Source organism: Argentina silus, assembly GCF_951799395.1.
Source record: "Argentina silus genome assembly, chromosome: X".
NCBI lineage: Eukaryota > Metazoa > Chordata > Actinopteri > Argentiniformes > Argentinidae > Argentina > Argentina silus.
The window spans coordinates 14,800,896-14,828,395 of record NC_139653.1 but is presented as its reverse complement, the minus strand read 5'-3'; the positions used below and the strand labels follow the sequence as shown (position 1 = coordinate 14,828,395).

General features: G+C 43.3%; 1 protein-coding gene across 2 annotated transcripts in view; it reads left to right on the top strand.

Annotated features, from left to right (window-relative positions):
- LOC310822582 (A-type potassium channel modulatory protein KCNIP2) overlaps positions 1 to 27,500 on the top strand; it is a gene marked incomplete at both ends in the record, with an annotated part of 111,384 nt that overhangs the window by 34,185 nt on the left and 49,699 nt on the right. Inside the window, one exon of one of the 2 annotated variants that reach the window (XM_083694968.1) lies at positions 26,492 to 26,579. The exons of the other annotated variant lie outside the window; for it this stretch is intronic. Coding sequence (XP_083551094.1) covers positions 26,492 to 26,579 — 88 coding nt within the window. Of the gene's footprint in view, positions 1 to 26,491; positions 26,580 to 27,500 lie in introns of those variants that run through there. 2 annotated transcript variants of the gene reach the window in all.

Sequence of the window (27,500 nt, the reverse complement as noted above, 5' to 3'; positions counted from 1 at the left end):
CCATCTCTCTCATCTCCCTCTTTCTGTCTGTCCCCCTATTCCTCCTATTTTTCAACACTAATGCCCTGTATCACAGGAGGAACAATGGCAGGGCACCATAACACTGATGGAAGATTACCATCTGTCAAAGCAGCACAGGAACTTACACTCACAACTCTGTCAGTGACATTGTGTTGTATAATACCAGCGAGAGTAGGATGCACTACATAAGTAACTACAGACGGGACAGTACTTAGTTAGATAACACACACACACACACACACACACACACACACACACACACACACACACACACACACACACACACAGAAATATGTCTGTTGATGTTTTGGGCCAAGAGGACCGTCTGTCATCACTGATTTAGTGAAGGGAGGGGAGGGGTTGGGGGCAGGGGGAGGTTGTGAGACTGACAATAAAGAGAGAGAAGTGTTTTCCAATTGAAGAGGCAAGAGAGTGACAGAAAGGTTGGAAGGCACAGTTCTACAGTGTGTGTCTATGTGTGTGTGTGTGTGTGTGTGTGTGTGTGTGTGCGTGCGTGCGTGCGTGCGTGCGTGCGTGCGTGCATGTTTGCGTGTGTCTTAATTGCTGGCCCGGCTCAGCCCTTCAGCTGTGACCTTACCCAACACAGATTCACAAGGCTCCACTAGTTGCCCATAGACACACATGAGGTGTCGGTTTACCTTCAGGTGTTGAAGAACCCAAATCTGAACTCAAATCAGTACTTTCATCCTGACTTGCCTCTGCCAGGGCACACAGTTTGTGCTCCAATGCTGCCACCTAGTGACAATGTGAGTGAAAAACAGATCTACAACTGTGCAGATGAGATGGTGGGTGCATGTCAGTAGTCTAAAGTGGCTTCTTCTACCCCATCATTAACTTGCACAGAGCTATGACTTTTTATACTGATAAGCTTTTTGTAACTCAAAAACTCCTGTCTTTTTACATGGTGGAATGTTGATTTAGGCCAACATTCTGTGAGCTCTATTATTACTCCATTGTTACTGCAACTGCTATGGTACTGTCAGAACTCTTGAATAAAAAAACAACAGGAGACCAGTAGAACACATTCTTAGAATGATTACACAACAATGCACTCTTGGCTACCAGCACTACAACCTATCCTCCAACCTTCTCTCATCTTACTGCCAATGTGCTACCCTCTTTTATCCTCTGAGCATCTTGGTCCATCATACTATCTCACTTTCTTTCAACTACCCAGCAAACTATCTATCTCATCCAAATCATATTTAAACTTTTTCCATTACCAAAATAAGACTGTGCAAGTCCACAAGGTTTCTTCTGGAAATTCTTTGTCTAGTTGTCATTGCCATCTTTGTTCGGTTGGCATCTGCAGACAGGTCCCTCTCTGTCAAGGTCCTGAGGTTTTAGATGGGACTGTGTACAGTGTTGATCCACACACATCTCAACAATATTTGTGAGGAAAATAGGTCTAATATTACAGAAAGTGCAATACAAGTGCAATTGACTATATTGAAAATAATCCTGATGAATAATCCTATTACCTTTTTGGTAGTACTTCACAGCGTTTGTAATCTGTAATCTGTCTGACATAACCCCTGGCTGCTCCAGTTTCTCCGCCAGTTTGTGTGTGCGTGTGTGTGCAGGTCTTGACTTGACCTTGGTAACCAGGCACCAAAAAGGTGACTGAAAATTTTGAAAACTTCCCACATGTATGTATTCCTTACTGTGTTGTAGAGTTTTGGGTACAAGAAAGCAGTTCATCAAATACAATTTGTTATTATCATTACCATACAGACAGTCTAATGAAAAAAATATGCTACCATTATGCCTATTTATTATGCTTTCAAGCCTATTTCAAAATGTAACACTGCCCCTTTAATACACTTGTTAATACACTTGTTAATACACTGTACATATCTGTTCATACGGCATTCCATATTTATTCTGCTATTTACTCTAATGTTACTGTTAATACGTATACCTAGACTGCATTGCCTATACAGCTCATATGCTGCTTACACTGTTCATACTGCATCCTATTTATTCTGCTTATAATGCTACTACTAATTCATATACTGCTTACACTGCATTACTTATACTATACTGCACTACTATACTGCTCATATACTGCACTACCTGTATATACTGTTCACACTGCACTTTTCTGCTTTTTTGCACTTCTGGTTAGACGCTAACTGCATTTCGTTGTCTCTGTACTCTGCACAATGACAATAAAGTTGAATCTAATCTTAAGAAAAATAGCTTTTTACCTGACCCGAGCTCTTTACCTGAGTAAGCTAGAAGTGTACAGCTTTTGTTCTTAACTTGGTAACTAACAAATATCCACTAACAAATGCACATACGGCTATGCGCAGGAAAGGGCATCTATGAACTTGTCTTGCGACTGCTCGCTCCTGTCAATGCAACAGAATTCTACAGCTTGCAAAGTTATATTTGTTTTGTTTTGTTGTATTGAAAGAGGCTGATATATTGATTCTGTCACAATTTCCATATTCGAGGAAAGCATTCATCTGTTTTAGCAAAGACATTGTAATTTATTTGCTTGTCCGTTAGGACAAGTTGACGCTACATTTCTGTTTAACTTGATGTCGAGCCCTTGTGTGCCTCTGTGTGTGTCTGTATGTGTGTCTGTGTATGTCTGTCTGTATGTGTGTCTGTGTGTGTCTGTCTGTATGTCTGTCTGTCTTAATTGCTGGCCCAGCTCGGCCCTTCAGCTGTGACCTTACTCACACAGATTCACAGGGCTCCAGTAGTTGCTCATAGACACACATCTAGGGTCAGTTTACCTTAGCCTTAGCCTTCAGAATCCTATAATTAACTCTTAAGGGTTGAATAACCCAAATCTGAACTCAAATCAGGACTTACATCCTAAACTGTCTGTCTGCCAGGGCACACACAGTTTGTGACACAAACCGTGATACAAAACTACCGTTCAACTTTTGTTTGATGGTCACCAAGGAGTATTTTCAAAGTAAAAATGTACAGAGCATTGCTACATTATTTGCAGATACTGTAACATTTGTATTAGTGAGTTTAAAAAAAAAGTTTGTTAGCAATAAACAAACATTAGCGTCAGTTGAAAGTAGCTAGCTCTTGTCACCTGTCGAGCTTGAGCCATAGGACTAGCTTTAGATTGCAAGGTCACAAACCTGCAGGCCTATTGAATATTATGTTTTGTTAATAAATTAATATTTGTAGCTAATGTCTTGTTATTGTTGTGAATTAAATATTGTGGTGAATGTCATTGGAAATATTATTCAGTCCAATAGAAGAGCCAACTCTATCCAACGACAATAAGTGTGATATGAAGGTTTTGAAGGTGTTGCCTCCATTCATTCTCCCCCCACAAATGATTACATTACAGAGCAACATTACCTACTGGACAGCTTATTATTACGAATGTGAATGTCTGACAATGTTTTAACAACGGAAAATGTACATTTACATCCATAAACCCTTTGTGTAGGCCTATGCATCAGACCCATTGGGTAGCTTATGCTGTGATAATGATGCAGTGGATGCATGGATAATGATAGGTATGACTGTATTACTACTGACTGATGGTCTAACCATGGTAAACATGGTGTTACTTGGGTTAAAATGGGATACAAGGGTGTGACGGTCGCAGCTACACTCTGCCCGGGCCTGTGTTTGTTGTTGTGTGTGTTCTGTGTTTGTCTCCTTAATTTGTGTAGCAGGCTCCATATGGTCCATGGTCCGAAGGCTCCGCCCACTTCCTGGTTGATCCAATCACCATTCCACCAATCAGCCCAAGCCACATGGACTATAAAAAGCCTGTTGAGTCAGTGTTCTGGAGCTGTGCTCGCTCACCACCTTGCTTGTGTTTGTTTGACTCAGATCTTGTTTCGTGTATTTAGTCATCATCCATATAGGGATATTTGTTGCTGTGTGTGTGAGATTTTGAGGAGGTTTAGGTTGAGGAACAGGTAAAAGTATTTCACTTTATATTATTATTCACTGATTCACATAAAGTCACCTTGTCACGTAGTTTGTTAATGTTAGAGACACTAGGGCTAGGGGCGACTGTGGGTTTATGTACATTTGTTTGAGACTGTTGTTTAGTTTAGTGTGTTTAGAGGTTTTTGGTTTATTGGTATTTACTTTTATTTAGCTCAAATAGGAGCAGGGACTCACTCTTTTTGGAGTCCAGTTTTCTTTTGTGGTTATTGTTTGTTTGTTTCTTTGATTTCCTCAGCGCCCATAGGGAATTTGCCTTCTTTTCGTTGTAGATTGTAACATAAAAGACATTGAAATTTCCTGGTTAATAAATAATAAACCCACACCATCGGGTTTATGTTGCTTCTCTTTTCCCTAGCGAGCTAGGGTCGTAACAAAGGGTAGTGAGAGTACGCTGGCGTGATTGACTGCCGCTTCTCTGCCGGGGTTTGTTTTGTTTGTTTGTTTGTTTAACTTTATGAACAACCTGTCTCGATCTCTACTGCTTGTCTGTTTGATCACCGGTGTGTGATCTTAGTCTCCAGTGTACATCGATCTATGAAAAACCATCTACGCAAAACATTGATTGATTACTGTTACCTGGCTAGCTAAGCCATTACAGTTTCTGCTGCGGAGACTCAACTTCTGGTGACAGTTTACTCTTATTGGATGCAATCGAATGTCAGCGTCGGCACCTGCCTGCCCGCAGTGCCTTCCCTTTTCATCCCGGTCGCCCACTGATCCACCAAGCTGGGACCGCAACTCTGTCTCTGTCGCAACTGCCTCCCCTGAACACCTACAGCGTCTCCTGATTGCCTACGATGTTTTTGGATCTGCTGTTCCTCACCTGGATTTTATCAGCCCTGCTCCCTTCCGATGGAATTCTTCTCTCCACAGAACCCCTCTGTGGACTACGACAATGACGATCAGGTACTCTACTACTGCACTGTAAAGCCTCAATCATACTGTCAGGCTGTGTCCGCAAATTATTAACTATTTCTGCTCTGCTGGCATTCGACGCCCGTCTGCCTATTTCTACCGCGGCTCTGGGAGGCTGTTTGAACACAACCCAAGAGGCACCACCCACATAATACCCTCTCTCTGGTCGACCTCTCATCATACTAGTGCTAAGAAACAGGGAATTAACCCAGTTAATCTACAGCCGTCCCAAAAGCAACCCCCAACCCACAAGATTAAGTGACCAAAGCGGCCCTCTACAACATCCGCTCCATCAACAACAAGGCGCTTGCACTCCGTGAATACATTTGTGACAACAGCATTGATCTAATGTGCTTAACTGAGACATGGTAAAGGCACAAGAAATACTATCTGCTCAACCAAGCTACCCCCTCTGGATATGTTTACATTGACCAACCCTGCCCCTCTGGCTGCAGAGGAGGGTTTGGTATCATTCACAGACATAATATGAAACTCAAATGAATTTCCATTGACAACCCAACATCATTTGAGTGCTCGGCTGTGAAACTTCTTTCCCTCCAGCCAGTGCTGATTCTCTCCATCTACCGTCCTCCCAAACCTAACCCCCTGTTCCTCACTAAATTTTCAGACCTTGTCACCTCTCTCAGCCATCTCTGCCCTGTCACATTGTCACTTGGAGACTTTAACATCCATGTGGACTCTGACACCTGTAATCTGGATAAAGAGTTCTCTGCCACTTTGAGCTGCCTCGGCTTTAACTAATTTATTGACTTTGCCACCCATCAACATGGTCATACACTTGACCTGGTGTGTTCAAATGGCCTCTCTGTCAACAATCTGACAGGTGCTGACTTGGGTCTCTCTGACCACAAAATAATCAGTATAAATAAACCAGGCCTGGACACAGATACTCTGACCAACTACAGGCCCATAACCCACCTCCCCTTCCTCTCCCAAGTGCTGGTGTGTACTGTGTACAGCCAACTCCAAAACCACCTTGCCTCCAACAAGCTATTCGACCCATTCCAATCTGGGTTCAGGAAGCAACACAGCACTGAAACAACCCTTGTTAGAGTGACTAATGACCTCCTGATGAGCGCTGACTCTGGCTTCAGGAGTATCCTCATCCTCCTGGACCTCAGTGTAACCTTCGACACAGTCAATCACACCATCCTGCTGAAACTGCTTGAGAGCATTGCTGGTCTCTCCGGCCTGGCCCTATCCTGGTTCGAATCACACCTCACCAACCGACAACAGTTTGTCACCATCAACAGTGTTCAGTCAGCCCCAGCCACTGGTCTCCATGGTGTCCCACAAGGCCCTGTCTTTGGCCGCCTGTCGTTCTGTATCTAGATGCTCTCCTTGGCCACATCATCCTTAGCCATGGTCTCAGCCTCCACCTCTACGCAGACAACACCCAAATCTACATCCACTCCAAGCCTGACACCTCACCTGCACTGAACACACTCAACCGCTGCCTACAAAGTATAAAAACCTGTAGGCACAGCAGCTTTTTAAAACTCAACTGTGATAAAACACAGGTTGTCGTCATTTGTTCAAAATCACACATCAACAACATCAATAACTTCTGCCTTACTATTGAGGATGTGAAGTTCACAGCCTAAAAACCACACATGGCAAAAACCTGGGAGTCCACCTTGACACAACTCTCTCATTTGAAACCCACATCAATAAAACACAACAGCTGTCCTTCTTTCACCTCAGGAACATTGCCTGGATCCACCCATTTCTCTCCTTTTCTGATACTGAACGACTCATACATGCGTTAATCTCCTCACGTTTGGACTATTGCAATACCCTGCTCCTCGGCCTCCCCTCCCACCTGCTCAACAAACTACAACATGTACAAAACTCTGCTGCCCGTCTCCTCACATCCACCCCCACCCACCATCACATCACCCCTGTACTCCAGGACCGCCACTGGTTACCTGTCCATCAAAGGATTGACTTAAAAGTCCTGCTTCTCACTTAAGAGGACCTACATGGTTCTGCCCCATCTGTCTGAGCTCCTCATGCCATACTGCTCCACCCACTCACTCCGCTCTGCTGACACTGGCCTCCTCACTGTCCCCGGAAGCAGACTCCGCACTATGGGTGACAACGCTTTCTTAACTGCTGCTCCTCATCTGTGGAATGCTCTCTCCCACAATGTCAGAGCTGCTGACAGTGTTGACTCTTTTAAAACCTTGCTTTAAATGTTTTGGGCTGTATGTTCTGTGACTGGCCTATATTTATTATTTTGACAAAATCAAAAACAGGTAATATAGCATTTTACAGCTCTGATACCACTTTATTTCATAGTAACTACATTCTCTCTTTTTGGGTAACAAACCACGGTCTCAGTTGTGAGGTTAAGACGGGATACAAGGCAGCCTGAAACAAAATGGAAATGGGTACAGTAATATAGCAGTTTCCAGTTCTGATACTATTTCAATAGTGACTAGCAAAATGTGTGCTCATCAGTTTCAATATTCCAAGAATAATACAGTGTAACAATAATATAGAAACAGTATGCATTACCTTGTAATATAACAAGGTAATTGTCTTTCTTGTTACTGGTAACTATCAGTATTTACTCATACATCATTATTACCATGCTATTACTCACCTATTCCGAACTGTAATGTAAAGTACTACCACCTTTTTTTATAATGGCAAACAAGTAGCTCCAGATGACGTGTTGAGTAGATTGGAGAGTCATGTATAGTGTATGCTTCTGTCTCTGCCTTGATAGATAGATAGGTACTTTATTGATCCCCGAGGCATTATTTAAAAATATATTTAATTAAGGCGTTACAGCAGCTCACATCACAAACAACAACAACAAAATAAAGTGACAATAGAATAATAGAGTAAAATAGACTGACTCTGATCACCCCGATCGAGCCAGCCGGAGGAGGAGTTGTACAGTCTTATTGCGGCAGGCAGAAAAGATCTCCTATAGTGCTCCTTAGTGCAATATGGTTGTAGTAGTCTGTTGCTAAAGGAGCTTCTCTGCTCTGCCACAGTGTCATGTAGGAGATGGGAGGGATTGTCCATGATGGCCAGGAGTTTGGTCCTCATCCCCCTATTGTCCACCTCCTCCCCAGTGTCCAGGGTGACACAGAGGACAGAACCATGCTTCTTAATAAGCTTGTTCAGCATCTTGGTGTCACCTTCCTTGATGCTGCCCCCCCAGCATACCACTGCATACAGCACTGTGCTGGCCACCCCTGACTGGTAGAACATGTTCAGCAGAGTCCTGTACATGCTGCCCCCTGCTGATACTGTTGTCTCAGTACATGCATTTCACCATGGCCCAGTGTAAATGCCAAGAAACAAGTTGGTATCATTACATTTGTAGTACTGCATTAGCGCCACTAGATGTCAGCTAAATTGTTTTGCCAGTCCTGGAGAGAGCTACAAGGCATGGAGGCAAAAATTCCAACCTAGCTCTAACACATCTGATTCTCTCTTGTTGAATAGTTGAATCAGATGTGTTAATTGCTGGTCTGATCAAAAGCCTGCTCACCTTGCTCTCCAGAGGTTGGTTACCCATCACTTAGAGTATAGTTATCAGAGGTAGGGAGGCTGTGAGCATTCCTGTCTGTCTGCTCCTCTCACTCCCTCCGTATCCTGTCCTCTTTTTACTCTCTCTGTATCCTGTCCTCTCATATGCCCAGAGGTATATTACTTTTCTAATCCCTCCCCAACCTGGATTATAATTTGCAGATTCCTCTTCCTTTCTCTTACCGTGTCATGATATCCTCTGTACCCTCAGGAATAAAGGATTTAGCATCCGGCTTTCTCCTCTCTGTGACCTCATCTCATCACATTGTGTACAGTAAAGTTTTATCCCACAATTTACACCAATTCAACCCTCTCAGATGTGTAATTACTTCAGGGCAGAATGTTTGTTTTTCTATGTATTCAGACAGGGTTTAGTGCAATGAGAGGTTATTGCCGACTGGACTTTGTCTTGACTCATTGCCTTGTTGTTCCTGTACCTTCCTTTCGACGTGAATACTCTCATTCATGGACACTTACTGCAGTTCACTACAATTCACACATGCACGTACACGCACACACACACACACACACACACACCCGGAGTGAGACTCTTACTTTGCCATTTAGATGTTCATCTCTCCAAACTTGGCAAAAGGGTGTCTAATGAATATTCATTAGTAACCAATGCAGAAGCAGTCTTCTATTTCTCTCTCTGGAGAAGACACGCATCATTAGTCTCCACTAATGGTTCCTTTAGACTTCATTAACAACTTCTCTCTTTCTCTCTCTCTCTGGAGAGAAAGTATTTACTTTTGCTTATCAAAACTAAAGGTTACAAATGTAACCCAGGTTCTTTGAAGGAGATGAGGTAGACCCCTCTCTATGTGACACACACTCTGTGGACCTTTCATTGAAGACTCATATTAAATCAGGCCGGTGACGCTTGCATGTTATTATTACCTCGCCTATCACCCGTCCCAATAAAGGGACGCAGCAAATGCGCCATTCCATCCACTCTTCACAAGCTCAGCACGAGTGGGGCAATGAGGTGAGGGCTCTTCAGAGAACCTGGGTTACATTTGTAACCTTCAGTTCTCTTTCAGTCGACTTGGTTCAACCCCTCAATTTGGGACCCTGCAAAGTGCCCCGGTTGCCTGGTCTGAACTGAAAACCTGTACGGATACAATAATGTACCCCTTCTACATCACACAGTCTGCAAACCAGCTCTGAGGACGGAATGCAACACAGAGGACACAGTAACGTCCAGGCTATAAACCCTAAGGTATGAGGAGAAGCCCAGCTGGCAGCAGCACATATCTCCCAAGAGACACCCTTGAACAGGGCCCCCTCCTGTTCTGGGGAGGAAAAGGGCGGGGAACGGAAACTATGCAGTACTGCAGCATTGCTGCAGTATGCCACGGGGATGACATTTGGAGCGAACGTTACGTTAATGTAACCTAATGTAACCTATTGCTGCCAGGGGCTGGCGAAACAACATACGATAGGGGTGCACCCCCACAGATGTTCTACAAAGCCTATGTGGCATGATGGAGGCAGCCAGGTTATCACTGTAGAGATGGCTTTGTCCTTATCAGGTAGGTCCTGTATGAACGAGATCCCAGAGAGGGCACAATTCCGCAGCTCTCACACCATCCCTCAATAGCTTTCACTTTAGGTCATAAGACCTCTAGTGTATGGTGCCCAAGCGCTCTGAATCATAGAAACCATGTTCAGAGGCAGGCCTTCCGAGACCAGGTGAGACCTTTACAGGCCTAACTGATAGGGTGAGGCGATTGGCCCCTGTGCAACGTGACAACCTACGGGACGACCTGCCGGTGTAGTCACCATTCCCCTGGAATGACAGCAAGTCCACTCCTGTGTTCAGCTTTCTGGCACATCAGTGATCCGAGGGACAAATGTTTGCTGCTCTTGTGCAGCATAGTGATGTCTTAAACATTTCATCATCGCTTCCCTTCTGCCCCTATTAAGACCTAGAGCCACAGGCACGTGTAGTTTGAAAACTGAGGATGGGAAGTCACCCCTCAGGGTTATCCTTATCTATCCTGTCCCTCATGGGCGGTGGCAGGGATCCATTTTGAGACTGGAGGAGAGACCTAGGTTTTTTTACACAAGGTAATTGGCTAATTGGCATTATGGCAAACTAGAATGTGGTCAGTAGTCCTAGGACTACAATCATGAGCTAGGTCACTTGGTTAGCCGACTGTCCAAGTGCTAGCCATAGCCTAGGACCTAGCAAGTCATAATAATAACCTGAGGAATGATTGTATAGCTAGCAAGGGTTTAACAATTCCAAGAATTGCAAGCACAAAAGCTAGCTACAGACCTTTTCATGTTAGCCTGCTAGCTCAGAGAGTTAACAGGTGCTCGCAAGGTGAAAATCAACGTACTTGGCTTTCCAAATTCCTCAAAAACTCTTCAGGCTACAACCTACAGTAACAACCGGCAGAAGCATAGGATTCTCGTGGAACAGTTAAGCTAAGTTGTAGCTAGATACAAGAATACAACTACAGTCAATGAGTGAAGAGCGGAAAGCATGAAATGGCACGCTTTCTGCCTCCCTTTATTGGGACAGGTGATAGGCAGGGTTATCACCTGCAAGCGTCACCGGCATGTACCAGCCATGATTGAATAGAAGTCTTCAGTGAAAGGTACACAGAGTGCATGTCCGATAGGGAGGTGTCGAACTGAAAAAAAAAGGAAAAAGAGAGAGAGAACCAAGATTTGTTTGCACACAATAGGCATACTCCAATGTCTTCTTTTGCAATGTTTACTTATTTTATTTCTATTTACTATTTGACTCTCCTTGTCTTTATCTGCCAAGAGAGGATGGTCACTGTGTGTGTGTGTGTGTGTGTGTGGCAGCTGTGTTGTGCCTCCTGTGCCCAGCTGTGTGCCCCGAGGGCAGCTGCCACCTCTGAAGAGCAGATGACAACTCAGTCACCCTGTGTGTAGTACCAACTGTGGTCTCTCACTGTGACACCTCTGCCCTGACTGCTGCCCACTCTGTCAGCCCCTGCCCTAACAGACCTGAGATTCAGCATTGGTCAATGTGATTACTGAGCCATTGAGTGCACACTTGTCTTCTCCTCCTTGTCTTGTCTTCTCCTGATTCTGCTGGGATAAGCGTTGTTCAAGGCTTGCCTTGTATGTGTACCTGATAAGTGTTTTGTTTATGTGTTTTTGTGTTTTCGTCTCTATACATACACAGGTTTGTGATTTTCCTTACTCTTATTCAACATTACACAGCACGTCAAACTGAAATAAGCATTTCCACCTGTGCCGCCCCCCTCCCCCTCTCCCTCTCCCTCTCTCCACTCCAGTCACATGTTCACTGTGAATAGTGTTGAGTGTGTTTCACCAGCTGGTGCCTTTGCCTGCTACATGAGTGCTTGTGATAGAGTGTGTGTACGTGCGTGCGTGTGTGTGTGTGTGTGTGTGTGTATGTGTATGTGTGTGCATAGACCTGTCAAATGAGTGGGGTGTCAGAGTGTCACATCAGTCCTTCCAACAAGCTGCTTCCTCTCTCTGTGTGCTCATGTGCTACATAGATGCACTGATTCCCAATCTGATATACACGGTTGTCTCTCTTTCTCTCTCTCCCCCGCCTCCTTCCCTGCCTCCCTTATTTATGCTGGTAGTAATCAACCCGGAGCTGAGTAGAGGAGTGAATAAGGCTTTAGAAGATGCAGTAATTGTACCCAGTTGTTCATGTAAAAGCCAGATAGTCTGTGTGTGTGTTTGTGCTTGCCTGTGTGCCTGTATGCTAAAGCTGGGTGATAAACCAAAAATGTACAGTATTGACACCGACATTTCAGCTGTCATACCGACGTAATTTGACTAAAATTGTTGCGAACGTATGGTGACTATATGCCGACAGATCCACTGTATAAACTTCCAACTGATTTAGTGTCGTGTGTAATTGATTAGATATGGTTGAATTTATGTGTAGAGAGGCCAATATACAGCATGATCGACAATTAGCCTATGTGGATGTGGGACGTCTGTTCCTAATGCCTTCCACCATATTACTTCAGATAATAGTTGTTTTATTTTACCATAAAATAATCACAGCGTTTTTAATGTCCGTCCTGCTAACAAATTGAACGTTCACACAGTCTATTATGATGCTTAATGACAACAACCTATTGATATGAATGTGTTTGATAAAGTGCTTTAAAAAATGGCTTTAGAAAAATATGTGATCTGATTGGCTAAAACTGCGTTCCAAGCCATGCATTAATCTCTAACAATCACTCATCTGAGAAAGTGGTGCCAGGTGGTTAAAGGTTAACATATACATGCGCAAACCCAATGTCCTTTTCAAAAAACTAAAAAAACATAGCCGGCATTTCCCTCGCCTCAAATTATGTTTTCCCTGGTTACCACAAAATAATGTCAATGTCTGAAACCCAAAATACATATCTAACATGCCAACACTGTAATAACACATCCCAGGTGGATGTCGTACAAGCTAACAAGTAATCTTTTTAGGCTGCACAGTCATGGTCTAGTTAATCAAGCTAATACACTTGTTTGCTAGCTACTCTACAAGCCAGTGCTGTATCTAGATGCTCTTCTTTCCCGTGAAAGATTACTTCTTTATAAGAGAAAGCAGCTAGCTAACTAGTTGGCTAAATGGGAAATAGTAACAGTATCCCTATGCATATTGAACTTAATTTTAATTGTAGACTAGACAATTTACATTTGAACTGAAGGGATCTGCACATCAGATTTGCAGTGGTGTTTTTAACCCCAACATTTTGGTGGGGCCACTGTCAAAAATGCTCAGATGCATGCCAGTGGGACCACAGTCAAACAAAACACATCACCCGGCATGCACAGTTGGATATAGCCTACATCAAAACATAGCCTATTAGCATTAGCTTATTTTAAGATTAAGATGAAGAAATATGTTGAACTATTTCTCGTGGGCGCAATCATGCAGCTTCTCTTACCCACATGGGGTCCCGACCCCATGTGGGTGTCCCCTGTTTTTAAATTGGGGTCCCCTGAGAAAATCAAACTAACCTCTATGATTTGATCAGAAAGACACAAACATTTTTATTATGTATTAAGACAAACATTGTCTGTGTATTGCACCTGTCGCCTATATTGCAGTGTTTTTGGGTTCATAGAGTATCCAACCAATTGGACGATATTTTAGGCAATTAGAATACACTTGGACATCATTATTTTATGTTGGCATAGCCGATCACATTGTTGGGGTCACAGGAAACTATTCATGTCAATTTGGGGTCGCGAGACAAACAAGTTTGGGAACCGCTGCCCTAGATACATAATCTCAACTTTTTCCTCCAAAGTCAAAGTGCTGAAGCGAATGGTGAGTAAATAGTCCACGTCATGATGACCGGTTATATTTGTGGTTGTGATGTTGTGATTTGGCTTACAAGGGGGGGGTGGTGGTGGTGGTGGTGGTAGCAAGGCCGGCGGTGGCCATGGGCAGCGCTAAATAGATAGACATAGTATATGGACCTACAGTAAATACAAATATAAGATTAAACATTTAAACACGTCCCCGGAATATCAACAGTTCAGAAAATGTTGCTTTTTTACGTTTGGGTGGGCTGAGCCCACCCCTGCCCATAGCCACCTCCGGCCTTGTGTCCTATGCATGTCGTTAGAAATGTTGAATTGTCTATTATAGTTGGACAACTTGGTTCACCATCACAAAGTTGTAATTTTAGAACATCATGACATTACAATCATTCCTTCGTCATCGCAGAATTTGTATAAGGCTACATTACACAGATAATCTAATACAGTGGTTCTCAAACTTTTTCTGCTAGTGTACCCCCTTTAAAATATTTTTTCAGCTGAGTACCCCCTTCACCGGCACAAAACATTTTGTTAGGCACTGAACCTGGGAACCAGGCACGAATACAGAGTCGGACAAGCATAGCAGGTTTGGGTATTTAATGAGGGGATAAGGGTAGGGGGTAGTCTGGCAGTGGACAGGCGGCTGGAAGGCAGGTAGCACCGGCAGTGTGGAAGGGTAGGCCGGTGGGCGGACAGGCAGGCTGGTGGGTAGGTAGGCAGGCCGACGGGCAGGTGGAATCTGATACGAGGAACAGGGAGATCAGAGTTAGAACAGGTACAAAACACCTGTAGCTAATACGACGAAACGTAGTAACAAGCCTCAACGTAGTAAGGCTAGAAACTACCATAGGAACTAGTACAATCTAGCGATGAGTAGTTGGAAAGCCAGGGTAGATAACTGCATGGTGATGAGGTGATGGCCAAAAGGTGTGTATTGAGCAGGTGGAGAGAGAGAGAGACAGTGGAACCGGAGCCTGGTCACGCCCACATAGAACACCAACCCAACAGACAAGATGGACAAGGACAAGGTGCACTGGCGCCCCTAGAGGGGCTGGGGAGTGTGACACATTTTTGGGAGAAAAAAAAAGAAAATGAACATAAATAATGTATGTGCGTTCTATACGGCAGTGTAAGCATGAACATTAAAAGGGTGCATATACTCACAATTTAGTGGGAAACATGGGCCTGTGCTTCATTGATGAGTTTAGTCATTCTGGGTGGCAGGGAGGCAACTGCAGTGATCAGGCTCTTTTCCAGGCATAGCTTGTTTCTTTGCTTTGTTTTAATTTGGGTCATTGCCGAAAAGGAGGTTTCACACAAATAAGTCGATCCAAATGGTAGTAGCTGCTCCAAAGCTTTCTTTCCCAGCTCAGGGTGTTCCTTCTTCACACACACCCAAAACTGTGTGAGAGTGGAGCTCTCAAACTTCATCTGTAGGCCACGGTCAGATGACACATCAATGAGATTTTCCTGAAGACTGGCAGGAAGCTTGATTCTCTTGCTTTCAGCCAAGAGAAATGGGTTTCTCACCCAGTCCAGCTGTGCAGATTTCTCTTGAATATCAGGGAAGTAAGAATTAAAACCACTAGTCAAGTTGGCCAAATGTCCCTCTATTATTGCCTTCACTGGAGCTCTATCCACATCCTCATTAGAAAAGAAAGCATCCACCCGAGGAAAGCAGGTGAAATCCCCTTCTGCACATGCCTTCTTCCACAGCTCTGCTTTCTTGAGAAAACCCCCCACCTTGTCATACAGGTTCAGAACGATAGTGTCCTTTCCCTGCAGAGACACATTCAGTTCGTTGAGTTTGCTGAATATATCTGCAAGCCAGTGCATGTCCTCAAACAAGGTGACATGGGGAGATCCATGGTCTCTCTGAAAGGTGCGCACTTCCGAGCGTAACTCAAACAGCCTGTTAAGTATTTTGCCTCGGGAAAGGCAGCGCACTTCTGTGTGGAGCAGCAGTTGCGTGTGTTCAGCGCCCATATGTTCACAGAGGCTGCGAAACAGTCGCGCATTAAGTGGCCTTGACTTGATGAAGTTAATGATCTTGACAGCGTCGTCAAAACTTCGTGTAACTCAGGACTCATTCTCTTTGATGCCAATGCTTCCCTGTGTATGATGCAGTGATTCCACAGCACATCAGGGTTCTTATCTCTCACTCGCGCAACCAGCCCTTTGACGCGACCTGTCATTGATGCGGCCGCATCAGTCCAGACACTTGTGCATGATCTCCAGTTCAGACCGTTTTCATCGAAGAATGCATTAACAACATTAAAAAATATCCTCTCCAGTTGTTTTCCCCTCCAAACCCTTGCAGAAAAGCACATGTTCACAAATGTCGTCAGTATCGACGTATCTCACAAAAGCAAGAAGCTGTGCCTGTCCACTGACATCAGTTGATTCATCCAGCTGGAGTGAAAATGAAAATGATTCGCCAAGTTTTCCCACTACATGATCAACGATGTCTGTGCCCATCGTATCAATTCTGCGACTAACTGTGTCATTTGACAAAGGCACAGTTTTTAATTTGTCTGCTGCGGTTTTATCCAGCATAGTCTCCGCCAATACAATAGCGGCTGGAAGCAGCAGGTCTTCAGCTATGGTGAATGGCTTTTTAGCTTTAGCTACAAGCAAAGACACTGCATAAGAAGCCTCGAGTGCTTTGGCTGATGTTGTGGAGGCTTTTCGCATCACTTCTTGGGATGATCGGAAGTCGGAAAGTGTTCTCTTAAAAAACTCTGGTGGCTTACCGACATGACATTGATGCTTTGTGCCTAGGTGTCTTTGGAGGTGGGCTGGCTTCATGCAACTGTTGGCTAGTTTCTCCCCACAAAAGAAGCACAACGCCAGGGGAGGGTCAGAGCATGTGGAGGTGAATCCCATTAAAATATATTCTTCTTGATATTGACGGAATTTTGGCGTTTCTGGATGAGCTTTCTTTTTCACTGGTTCTCCTTTCTCATTGCTGTCAGATTTGCGTTTTAACCACTTGTCCATTTTCTATTATCTATCTTTCAGAATTTCTCAGGGTGAAATTTTTTTTATACAGTTAGCTCGCTGGCGCGAAAGTATTTTTTTGATTGACATACGTCATTGTCCCGAACGTGATATGCTCATTGCTTTTTTAAATAAAGATTTAGGCTATCAAACGTGTATGTTGGTACCCAGATTTAACTGATTTTATTAATGTGGGATTATTTTAGAATTGTCTATAACCAATACCTTAAAAAGTACCAAATGTTTCTGAGTACCCCCTGCAGTACTCCAAAGTACCCCTAGGGGTACGCGTACCCCGATTTGAGAACCACTGCTGTAGGCTAATCACCTCATCTTCGGTATTGGAAATACGGACCTCTGCGCATGTGATACGCTCCGTACACTCTCCCATATCCTTTCTCAGCCTTTCAATTGCGACCAATATTCCGTCCAATCTGTTTGAAGAGTCAGCCTTCAGATCTTTGATAGCTTCGAGAATCGCCCTGTATTTTTCTCCTTCTTCGGTGGTTTCAACCGTCTCTCCCGCCATCGCGTTAGCATTAGCTTCCCAGCTAAAGGGCCAAAGTCTAATATTTTAGATTGTAAGGTCTTTGTGCGAGCTTTACTCGCTTTTCCTGGTGCAGACGACATTCGACACTTTTAGAAGTAATAGCTTTTGTGGTTACAGGTTAGGTATATAACAGGATTTTGATCAAGTTTAGTGGAGGAGAGAAAAACACAGGTCTTCTCAGCAAGCCGCCATTACCGGACCTCCGATCTATGATATCATAATGCAATTCGTTATAACATTGTTTTGTGTCAAACTGGCTCATAATTATAATTATAATGCACCAGTAAAATTCATTAGGCATATTGTAGATTTTTTTTTCATCACTGTGAAACAGTTTAGCAAACAAAAATGCTTATATTGGAAGAAAAAAACAAAACAAGATATCAATTAAGACAAGTTAGCCAGTTCTTGTGGCAGCTATACATGAATTTCTTTATCATATGATGTAAATGAATCCTGCACACAGGTTGTGCCAGATGTTAAAGATTTATTTGTAAAAACAAGTTGGTCAACCTTCAAGTCAATGATTGTCCAGTCGTTGTGTTGACAATGAAAGAGACATTGAAATTTCATCTGAATCTCTGGCGTCTTCGGGGGCTAAGTTGGAGGATCCTCCTCTGCTTCTTGGGGAGAGCGTCATCCTCGGAGTTGCTGGTGTGTCCCAGTGATTCCTCCCTCTTCCTCTTTTTGGAGGCTGAAGGCCTCTGCACATGTAAGAGGACGGAGCTTTGAGGGTCAGAGGCCGTCATGTCGCTCACCATCTCCACGTCGTTGGGGTATGGGATGGGGCACTGGGAGGTGTCGCTCACCATCTCCACGTCGTTGGGGTATGGGATGGGGCACTGGGAGCTGTCGCTCACCATCTCCACGTCGTTGGGGTATGGGATGGGGCACTGGGAGCTGTCGCTCACCATCTCTACATCATTGGGGAATAGGCTTGAGGAGGAGCATGGAGGGGAGCTATTGGCACTCTGACTGTTTGCTCCATGATTGGAGTAAAACACAGGGGTGAAGGAAAAATGAAAGGACACACATCCAGCTGAGAAGACAAAATATCACACAGGTGGAAGTGGAGTTAACATGAGCTGCTTACTAAACCGATAGTGGCAGGCCACTTCATTGAATCATAACCTGCCTCATGACTTTACTGCTGACTTTCTCATGGCAAGCACTGCATTTTTCTGTCTGTGTTGATTACTCATAATGCAAGTTCTTTTTGTTGTTGTTACTGTTGAATTCTCATACACATCTAAATATTTGAATACATACCAGGGTAATTAATCTGATGCAGAACACTGAGGGGTTTCATGTTGTTCATGGTCACTTGACATAAAAAAAAATATGTAGCAGATAGACCTTTCCGATGTGTTTGTTTGAAATGATTATAAGTTCAGTTTCTTTTGAGTTTTGTAATGTTGGCTGAAGATGACATCATAATCTCTGATCTATGACATCATAATGCATTTCTTTATGTATCAGCAACTGAACTAATGCATTTTATCTGTTACTAAGAATATTGAATGAACTCAATTCAGTCAACATCAAAGCCAATATTTTCTTTGTATCTCATGTGAATTACACCAAAATGTATCATGATCACTAAGACTTAATGTCTGAACCCAGAATAAGACTTTCAGAACACATTCTGCTGCTGCTGTCAACAGTAACATCATCAATTAAAACAAGTTAGCCAGTTCTTGTGGTAGCTATGCATGAATTTCATTATCATATGATGTAAATGAATTCTGCATACAGGTTCTGCCAGATATTTCAGACTTATTTGTGAAAATGAATTGATCAACCAAATTGGTCAACCTTCAAGTCACACATGTGGAAGTGGAGTTGAAGTACATATCTAAATATTTGAATACATACCAGGGTAATTAATCTGATGCAGAACACTGAGGGGTTTCATATTGTTCATGGTCACTTGGCATAAAAAAACAACAACTAGCAGTAGCAGATAGACCTTTCCGATGGCTTTGTTTGAAATGATCATAAGTTCAGTGTCTTTTGAGTTTTGTAATGTTGGCTGAAGATGACATCATAATCGATGATCTATGACATCATAATGCAATTCATATAACATTGTTTTGAAAGAAAGAAAGAAAGACTGTTTATTTGCCATGCAATCAATTCACATCAATTGTTGGAATGGGTCTTTTTGCACACACCCCCCCCGAGACAACACACACGCACTGCACACCCCCCCTCCGAGACAACACACGTGCACACCCCCCCAGGGAGAACAGAGCGCTGGGCTCTGGGCACAGGGTCAGCCAAGTCAGCGCCCCTGGAGCAATTCGGGGTTAAGTGCCTTGCTCAAGGGCACAACGGCAGTGGTAAGGGACCTGGATATGCTGCCAGCAACCCTCCAGTCACCAACTCACATCCAGATCCCTCCTGGAGCGGGGATCGAACCAGCAACCTTCCGATTGCTGGCCGGCCTCTTTAACCTCCAGGCATTTGTGTGAAACTGGTCCATAATTATAATAATAATGCACCAGTAAAATTCATTAGGCATATTGTAGATTATTTTTCAGAGCATGTGGAGGTGAATCCCATTAAAAATATATTCCATTCAAATATATTCTTCTTGATATTGACGGAATTTTGGCGTTTCTGGATGAGCTTTCTTTTTCACTGGTTCTCCTTTCTCATTGCTGTCAGATTTGCGTTTTAACCACTTGTCCATTTTCTATTATCTAGCTTTCAGAATTACTCAGGGTGAAAAGAAATGTATACAGTTAGCTAGCTGGCGCGAAAGTCTTTTTTTGATTGACATACGTCAATCAATGTTGACATACGTCATTGTCCCGAACGTGATATGCTCATTGCTTTTTTAAATAAAGATTTAGGCTATCAAACTTGTATGTTGGTACCCAGATTTAACTGATTTTATTAACGTGGGATTATTTTAGAATTGTCTATAACCAATACCTTAAAAAGTACCAAATGTTTCTGAGTACCCCCTGCAGTACTCCAAAGTACCCCTAGGGGTACGCGTACCCCCATTTGAGAACCATTGATCTAATATACTGTAAGACTAGCTGCAGATGTCTTTTAGTTTTCCATGCTGCTTACACATTATCTGCTTGTGCCCTGGCTGGCGTAGATATTACCATATGACATCAACGCTCTATACGTCTATACGGGAATCCATAAGACCACGCCTCTTACTTTGGGGAAAGCTGCAGGGACTTCCCATTAACACCCAGCAAAAATACTCCAAACTTATCCTCACCATTCTCCTAAACCTAACGCTAATGTTGTTAAATCATTATCCTGCTATGTTGTTTTCAATGCTTCAACTAAATCATTGTACACCATCACCAAACTGCCACCATGGATCCAGAAAATATGACCTAACATGCTAACAACCGTTACGATAGACTGGTAGTATTAATAACCAGCTTCCGCAGCTTTCTGAAAATCCTGTTACAGTTCAAAAGGTTACTTTGACCAGATTGCTATGGAAGTGTCACAATGTTCCCCAATCTTCCTCAAGTTTCTCAAGTTCCAGGATTTTCGGTGAAGCACCCGGATCGGAACAAATTGCCGCCTCGCCCTATAGACCACAAATGGCCACTAGGTTTTGCGACGTTCCTATCAGACGGCTGATTGATCTCCTGGTGTACCTAGCTAAATAAACAGTGCAGATCTACATCTACCTAGCTAAATAAACAGTGTATATCTACATCTACCTAGCTAAATAAACAGTGCAGATCTACATCTACCTAGCTAAATAAACAGTGTATATCTACATCTACCTAGCTAAATAAACAGTGTATATCTACATCTACCTAGCTAAATAAACAGTGCAGATCTACATCTACCTAGCTAAATAAACAGTGTATATCTACATCTACCTAGCTAAATAAACAGTGTATATCTACATCTACCTAGCTAAATAAACAGTGTATATCTACATCTACCTAGCTAAATAAACAGTGTATATCTACATCTACCTAGCTAAATAAACAGTGTATATCTACATCTACCTAGCTAAATAAACAGCTTCTCTAGGAAGAGTTGAGTCAGCTGATGGTCAATGCTGGATCAGAGGGCTTAATCCCTCCCTGGAGTAATAATGTCTTCCAAGCTGTCTGTTTCTGGCTATTTCTGTTGGTCTGTCTGTTGGTCTGTCTGTCTGTCTGTTGGTCTGTCTGTTGGTCTGTCCGTATGTTTGGAGCAGATTAGATTGGAACACACTGAAAGGATAACATTACCAACAATGAGAACAGGATTTTCAATAGCATGCTATGTTTAGTCATTTTTTACGACGTGTTTAGATACCATGAAACAACTATAACAGTGTGATAATGCGATAACGAGGCATGGTGTGTGTGCTCCACACACACACACACGCACACGCACATGCACACACACACACACACACACTGAGAACAGGCTGCTGCATCTTGGCTCATCTCCTGGGCATGTGTCACACTGTTAAAACAACAGCAAATCCCGTCTCTCTCCCCAACATACATACATCTCCCGTTGCTCTGCTCAGACCCCAAACACATTCACCTTACCCCCCATAGAGGCGCCTCTCAGGCTCTATACCCTGTCTGTGGATGTTTTACCTCTTTGCTGTCTCAGACTGTCTAGAGACGTACAGTAGATACCTCTCACCTGTCCACCTCACTTATGGGGAGAGATGGGGATCTCAAATTAAGTGGATAGACTTCAGCCTCAGTGGTAGAGGGGCTATGGGATTGACAGAAACAGTCCATCTACTATGGTATGTGATACAGAAAACCTCCCTATGTTCCCTGTAGTTCTCTGTGTGTCAGCTCTACATGGGTCAGTGGGATTATTCATGAACATTTGTGTTACAGACTGAATTACCATGGATGCATTAGCTACCCTACTAAGATAATTACATGTGAATGGAATTTCACATACATGTACCTGTAGCAGTAGTAGGGCATCATGTCTGGTAGAAAGATAGCCACAGACCTTGGCATTGTAATGTAAATGCTGTCTAGTCTTCACTCCCCAGGATAAGCCTCAGGGCATAGCTGAGCCTATTAAACATTAACCACCTAGAGAATAAGATCATACAGTGGTGTGTGTGTGTGTGTGAGAGAGAGAGAGAGAGAGAGAGAGAGAGAGAGAGAGAGGGAGTTTGAGTTTTAACACACCTTTATTGCACACTAAATTAATGTTACAGAACACCATGTCTTCTCAGAAAACAAAACATCTACACACACACAAAAAAAGAAACAAATGGAAACATAAACAAAAACAAAATCAAGACTTTTCCTCAAACACAGGAAGATCCTTTACCACCATGAAAAAAAGTCCAGTTTGGTCCTTTCTTTCACCAACCTTTTAAAACAATTCCTTACATGGTCCTTTCCCCCATCTCCATCGCCAACTTTGCCTGCCCCAGTAAAACCTTTACAATTTAACATTTTCTTTTTAGTTTTTTTGCTGGAATGATAACCAACAAAACAGCAGTGATGAAACCCCTCTCCGACGGCTGCGAACAGTGTATTAGCAGGTATTAGCCTCACACACCCAGTGAAGCAGTGAAAAATGGTCTCTCTTTGAATACATGATGGTACATTTCTTTCCAACATCTGGGTTTAGTATTTAAACAAAAACATTCACAAGAATGATGCCATGTATTCATTGCACTCAAGCACTCATTGCATGTCACCAGTGACCTTCGTTAACGGTGGTTTATACATTGCTCCCCACACTCCCTGTCTCACATTCTCCTCTACGTCCAGTTTTACCAGAAAGAGAGAGGGAGAGAAAGAGCGCATATTTGAGTGTTTGTATTAAACTTGAATACATATCTCTGAGACTACTATACAGCAAGCTATCCTGTGTGTGTGTGTGTGTGTGTGTGTGTGTGTGTGTGTGTGTGTGTGTGTGTGTGTGTGTGTGATTGTGTGTGTGATTGTGTGAGATAATGGAGGCAAGATGATAGAAAGGTCAGACTGCCAGCGGTGATGTACAGAACACTGCGTTCACCACTATTAGAGGACGGACACGCAAACACACACACACACACACACACACACACACACACACACACACACACACACACACACACACACACACACACACACACACACACACACACACACACACCAAGGAGATTCATTTATAATAGTGGTCATGGTGTCATGGAGTTCACAAGGGTCATGAGTTATTAGGGGTTTTATAGATGCTTTATCAGCCCCAATAACAATTCCACTGTAATTGTTGTAAAGGTGCAATATGTAACCTTCTAGATTTGTAATGGTTATGATGACTATGTTTAATCTGTAGCGATCAGGGAATAAGATTCCTGGAAAGAAATATTTCATTTACGAACGCTGTTTTGGTCACGAAAAGTGCTTTCTAAAATCAAGTGTAGGGGACGATTTTCACTTTTCTGTCTATGGTAGCTACCTCTTCAAATATTGCATGCATTCAGAATCAACACAGCTAATGTCCGACACTGCAAGTGCATTGCAAGATTTACCAGTAACCAATGAATCTGTCAATATATATATATATATATATATATATATATATATATATATATATATTTATTTATTTATTTATTTTACAGAATGACCTGAAATGATCTCCATTGATAAATAGTGCAACATTAATTTATCTTATGTACACAGTTACTTACTTACAGCCACATGTTCAGTGCACTGCAAATTGATATCAGTGATTTGCCGTTCAATCTAACTTGTTGTGAAACTTGTTTGATCATCCACTGAATTATTTTGGTTATACTCAGCTATATTTAATTTACAAAAAAAAAAAGAAAGCACTTTGAAAAGCATTCTTAAAACATACTGTTAGAATACCCCCTGCATTTTCTGGTTGCCAACCTTTATAATTTCCAGAAATGGTTTATTTCAACCCTCCTCCTCCCCAAGATGAACTCTATCAAAGTGGTAAATTCTGCTCTCTTCACAAAGAGTAAACAAACCTGCGTCGTGCATGCTGATATGGTTGATTGGATACACACCCAAGCTGCTTGTGACAAAAGTTAGCTAGAACGTCTAACTCTAAAATTCATGGATACAAGCAAGCCAAGTTAACTGGCGAAATCAATTATTGGTAAATAATATGTTACTGTGTGACTCCTTATGCCGAATACACACACACTGACACAGTGTGATACTGATATTTCTGTAAAAGGACCAATATCGGCCAATAATATCGATGCCCCGATATATCTGTCGGGCTCTAATTATATTATTAAGGAGGATGTTGTTGGTTGGAACTTCAACCTGAATTTTGTCTCGGCAGCCAGAGGTGGCAGTTTTCTAACAGAAATGAAATACCCATGGGTTAGGCTATGTTCTGTTCTACTGTGGTTCTGTCTAGGTCTCAGGTCCAGGTCTTATCTTAGTCTGGCAGAATGCTGAGCTTCCTGTCAGAATAGTGGAGAACATACACTCACACACTCTCACCTGTGCTCTGACCCCTCTCAGCACAGACTTGCTTACAGTAGATGGGAATGTGCCATTTGTTTGTTTGTGCTTTGACCTGAGAGAGAGAGAGAGATAGACAGAGAGATAGATGGAGAGAGAGAGGGGGGGGGGGTGTTTGTGTGGTGGAGTATGGGTTTGTGTCAGTGAGGCAGGTCTGCATAGTCTCTGATTGGCCACAAGGAAAATCCATGGAGTCTGTGGTTGCCTTGACAACCATAATCACCTCTAATTCAGCATCCAGCAGCAAGCGAGAGAGAAAAAGGGAGGAGAAAGAGAAGGAGCGATTGAACAGAACAGTGTGAGAGTTATAGATGAGTGAAAGAGGGATTGAAATAAGGGATTGAAATAAAGATAGGAAAAGTGTGAAAGTGTGATGCAAAAGCAGCATCTGATAGAGATCAAGTGTGTGTGTGTATGTATGTGTGTGTGTGTATGTGTGTTTTCCATTAGCTCTGTTAGAGGAGTGTGTGTGTGTATGTATGTGTGTGTGTATGTGTGTGTGTGTGTGTATGTGTGTTTTCCATTAGCTCTGTTAGAGGAGTGTGTGTGTGTATGTATGTGTGTGTGTGTGTGTGTGTGTATGTATGTGTGTGTGTGTGTATGTGTGTTTTCCATTAGCTCTGTTAGAGGAGTGTGTGTGTGTATGTATGTGTGTGTGTGTGTGTGTGTGTGTATGTATGTGTGTGTGTGTGTGTGTGTATGTGTGTTTTCCATTAGCTCTGTTAGAGGAGTGTGTGTATGTATGTGTGTGTGTGTGTGTGTGTGTGTGTATGTATGTGTGTGTGTGTGTGTGTGTATGTGTGTTTTCCATTAGCTCTGTTAGAGGAGTGTGTGTGTGTAGCTTGAGAGGAAGAGCTGAAGGGGAGTGTCTCCATCTTGAGTGACGTGTGAGACTGAGAGAAGACAGGAGTAAGAGAGAGGAAAAAGAGATAAAGAACACATCTCTGCCCTCCTCTCAGAGGATTAGAATGCTCCTCCTCTCCTCTTCTCTGACAGATGGGTCAGGGGATTTTTTCTGCAACTGAACTAAATAAACACACATTCCTCCTTCTGTTCTGCTGGGAGTTGGAATTTTTTATTAATTTACAAACAAACTGAGAAGAAAAAAGAAGAGAGAAAATCACTGACCAGACTTTTCCTCCTCCTCTGGAGAGAAGAGAGCAGCGCGTGACACTAATTAATGTGTTTGCTTTGTTTCTCCTGTTGCTTTACACACCCTCTCACTAGCTCCGAATCCCCCCCACACACACACACACACACTTACCCTCCTGCTGGCTCTCTGTACAACAAACCTCCCAGAGGTGGTATTCTTTGAAAGCAGCAAGTAGAGAAAAACAATAAGGAGAAGAGAGGAGACCTACTCACAGCTTTCTGTCACTCAGAGAGATTATTACTCGTAGTAGACACACGTTGGCCCGGAATCTTCTACCTCTCTCCAAGCCAATGAAACAGAGGGGGGGAGGTTCCGAGAGCGTGAAGGGGAGGAGACAGAGCACGGGTGGTGATTGACAGCCAGTGCCCTACAGGTGGAGCAGAGAACAGAGAGGGAGAGGAGGGGGGGCTGGGGGGGGGGGGGGGGGGAGGACGACAAGAGAAAACGAGAGGAGAGCAGCAGCAGCCACACTTCACACCCCCTTGCATCCTCCCTTCCTCCCCTATTCGCTGGTCTCTCCGGCAGCCTAGCCACCTCCACCACAACCACCCCAGCACCAAGATGAGCCAGTGCAGGAAGAGGTGCAAGAGAGAGCTGACCAAGGTGGCTCGCTATTTCTACCGCTTTCTTACAGGAACACTCACCCAAGGTAGGAACCCCCAACCCTCCTACCCTCTACCCTACCCCCTCCACACTCCACCCTCTGCCCCCCAGCTGTCAACCTAGACCCCCATGTGGGGCTCACCTTCTCAGGTGTCGATGGAACTTTTGTTTTGTGGGAGCTGAAGTGTTCTAGCTAGCTCAGTTCTAGATCTCTGTGGTTTCATCTGTGTTGTTATAGCAGTTGTTGTTCAATGAGTTCTCAAGTTTGGAGTGTTCTTGCTGCTCTTTCTTTGCAGTTTTATTGCTGTGGTTCTATTTCATATTCCATGTTTCAGTTTGCCTATCCATATCACAGTGGTTCTCTTTGGTCTCAGCTGGTGCTGTTGGGCATAAGCAAGGAGCTCCTCTGGTTGTGTAAGATGTGTGTGTGTGTGTGTGTGTGTGTGTGTGTGTGTGTGTGTGTGTGTGTGTGTGTGTGTGTGTGTGTGTGTGTGTGTGTGTGTTGAGCACGCTGTACTCTGTGGCAGTGTGTGCAGCGGAGATTGCATGGTAATGAAATTAATTGAGCTGTGGATAGAATAAAAGGCAGGCAGGATTGAGTGAACTCTCTCTTTTCTCCCACTGTGCCTTTTCTCTCTCTCCTTCTCTGACAGTTAAACAGATTGCCCTCAACAACCCAAAGGCACCCCTCCTCTGCTCTGAGAGGAACATGCACCTTTCACCCTGTTTACGACATCTCAGTTTAAGATTGTATTCTGAGTCTGCCGTTCACCATGTTGTAACCCAAGACAACACAAGTAGCTCTGCATCATATTGCTACACTGTCAACTTTACTGATGCCACCTGTGCCAACAGATGATTGTTGCCATTTGCACAGCTAAAGTGTGGGGGGACTCTTACCATCTTTTTACACACATTTTTCTTGAGATGGTTATTTAGCTAGTCAAATTAGTGAGAAGCAGCAATC